This window comes from Brassica oleracea, chromosome C9 (genome assembly GCF_000695525.1).
Source record: "Brassica oleracea var. oleracea cultivar TO1000 chromosome C9, BOL, whole genome shotgun sequence".
Lineage (NCBI taxonomy): Eukaryota > Viridiplantae > Streptophyta > Magnoliopsida > Brassicales > Brassicaceae > Brassica > Brassica oleracea.
In genome coordinates, this window is record NC_027756.1 from 2,409,891 (window position 1) to 2,412,083 (window position 2,193).

General features: G+C 34.6%; 1 protein-coding gene across 1 annotated transcript in view; it reads right to left on the reverse strand.

Moving 5' to 3' along the window:
- LOC106315443 (proline dehydrogenase 1, mitochondrial-like) overlaps window positions 1-1,091 on the reverse strand; it is a 3,043-nt gene extending 1,952 nt beyond the window's left edge. The window contains exon 1 of the mRNA XM_013753170.1: window positions 372-1,091. Within this exon, the coding sequence (XP_013608624.1) occupies window positions 372-935 (564 nt within the window). The 5' untranslated portion in view covers window positions 936-1,091. The remainder of the gene's footprint in view (window positions 1-371) is intronic.
- Window positions 1,092-2,193: the final 1,102 nt, after the last annotated feature.

A 2,193-nucleotide genomic window follows, 5' to 3' on the forward strand; every position in this document is an offset into this window, starting at 1 on the left:
GTCGGTAACAAAAAGCCTAGGTTAAAGATCGACTATTGTTGGGATTTTATATTGTTCACTGATCCCATTAATATATGGTGACCCACAATCATTATATGAAAAGATAGATGTGAATGTGCACGTCTATGCTTCTATGCAAGTGCACTTTGTCAGGGTGCGGAGATTTGGCTGCCGAACCAAGTTGCCCTCATTTGATTATTATATGATTCGTTTTAAGAAAATAGTTATGAAATAAATAAATTCAAAATATCGTGCGAGTGACAGATTTTTCTTTTTGTCTGTTCTGATATGATTTTTAAAATGTTTATTCCTGAATGAAACAACAAAATATGTAAAAAGGCAAATGTGGAACTTTGAGTTTATTTGCTTACGTGGGATGTTGGTAAGGACTTGGCAGCTTCAATGGTTCGAAGGAAATGTTGCATGTTATCATCACAAGATGCAGCGTCATCGGCATGTTCAACGCCGTACACAAGCATACCTTTAAGACCCGTCGCCTCGTAAACGCTCCTCACACGTTCCGCGGCGGCGCTGGCGTCTTCACCGGCACAGAAATGGTCATAAAACGTACCTTTCACAACACCAAGGACCATGCCACGTGTCAAAGCGTTGTCCATGAGTTTAGAGCTCATGACCCACGAGCCAACATCCACCATTGGACCTATGGCCGCCGCATGCAACACGGCGGTGGAACGGAGGAGATCGGGGGTGGGGACAGAGGCGAAGAGCCGGGCCTGGTCGGAGAGATCAATGTCATGGTGAGTTTGGTTGTGTTTTGGGTGGTGGAGTGGTGGCTCTGGTGCTTGTTGTCCGAAGGAGAGAATCTCCGGGACGGCGGCTGTTGAAGCCGTCACGGTGGGAGAACCCACCGGTCGTAAAGAGGAGAAACAGTGAGGTCGCCGGATAAAGTTTGTTCGGAGGAGACGGGTTGCCATAAAATTCAAAGATTTTCTTTTTTGAAACGAAAAAAAAAAAAAATTTATGTTCCTCTCTTTTGATGTTTCTTCGGCTTTATCGCTGTTTTTTCTCTCCTCTTCTTATTTCTCTCAACGCTTTCTTGTGTGATATATTTCTCGCCTTTGTTACTGCCTCGTGTATTTATATAAGAACCATTAAGACCATAACGTTTTACGTGTATGGTGTATATAGATGCCAATGTGTACGATTCTTAATCGGATAGAGATAAAATTAATCATCTAAAATTACAATGGTATCTTTATATAAAGAAAGTCAAAGTCTTCAATTTTTTCTTGACTAGTTTGAAGATATACTTCCAATTTAACTCAAAAAGTATACGTTACCATATATTCCGAGGAAACTTTTTTTGGAGCAAAAATATCATGTCAAATATAAATCTTTCAAAATATAAATCGATTTTATATTCATACTTAAACCGATTAAGTACTAATACATAGAAGTCTACTCTAACGTGTTAGGAAGAATCTTAGAATACCATAATCTTAAAATTAAATACCACCACATCTATGTGATATGGTTATTTTTATAAACCATTATCGAATATATATGATAGTGGCTCATCTTGACAAAAGAATTGAGACTTTTAATGTTTTCTCAATGCCATTCTGAAGATATCTCAATTAAAATACTACTATCATAAGTATTTGACTAGACCCTTATCCGCGCGCCAGCGCGGATTTGAATTTTTGGTTTTGGTTATTTATTTAACTAAATAATGTATTTGTAATATTTGATGTATTATATTCACCAAGTAAATAATTTTTTGGCATCTTAAACCATCTATTTACGATGAATATTCGATATCATATAAAAAATTGAACAAATAGACGTAATTAGAGAATTGCAGACGATATATAAAAACAATGGTTATTAATGTAAAATATGAAAAAATATTATATTATGACTTAGTATGACATAAGAGATTATAAATTAGTTATACATGTTTAAAGAAAATAAAATGATTTTTAAACTTCTATTAAAAATTTAACATATAAAAAAAGGCGATGAATTAGTCATCAAATTGTAAATAATTTCATAATTTTATTAATAATAAATTATTTATAGTCTTTGTTTTTCGTCAAGATAATTATTAAATGTCCATAACATTAATATGTTAAAAGGCCATATTATGAAAGCCCATGTTGTAACCGTTTTTTCCGGGAAGTGTAACAAAAAAAATTACATTTAACTCTTCGTTTTGTTTAAGTTTGTGTC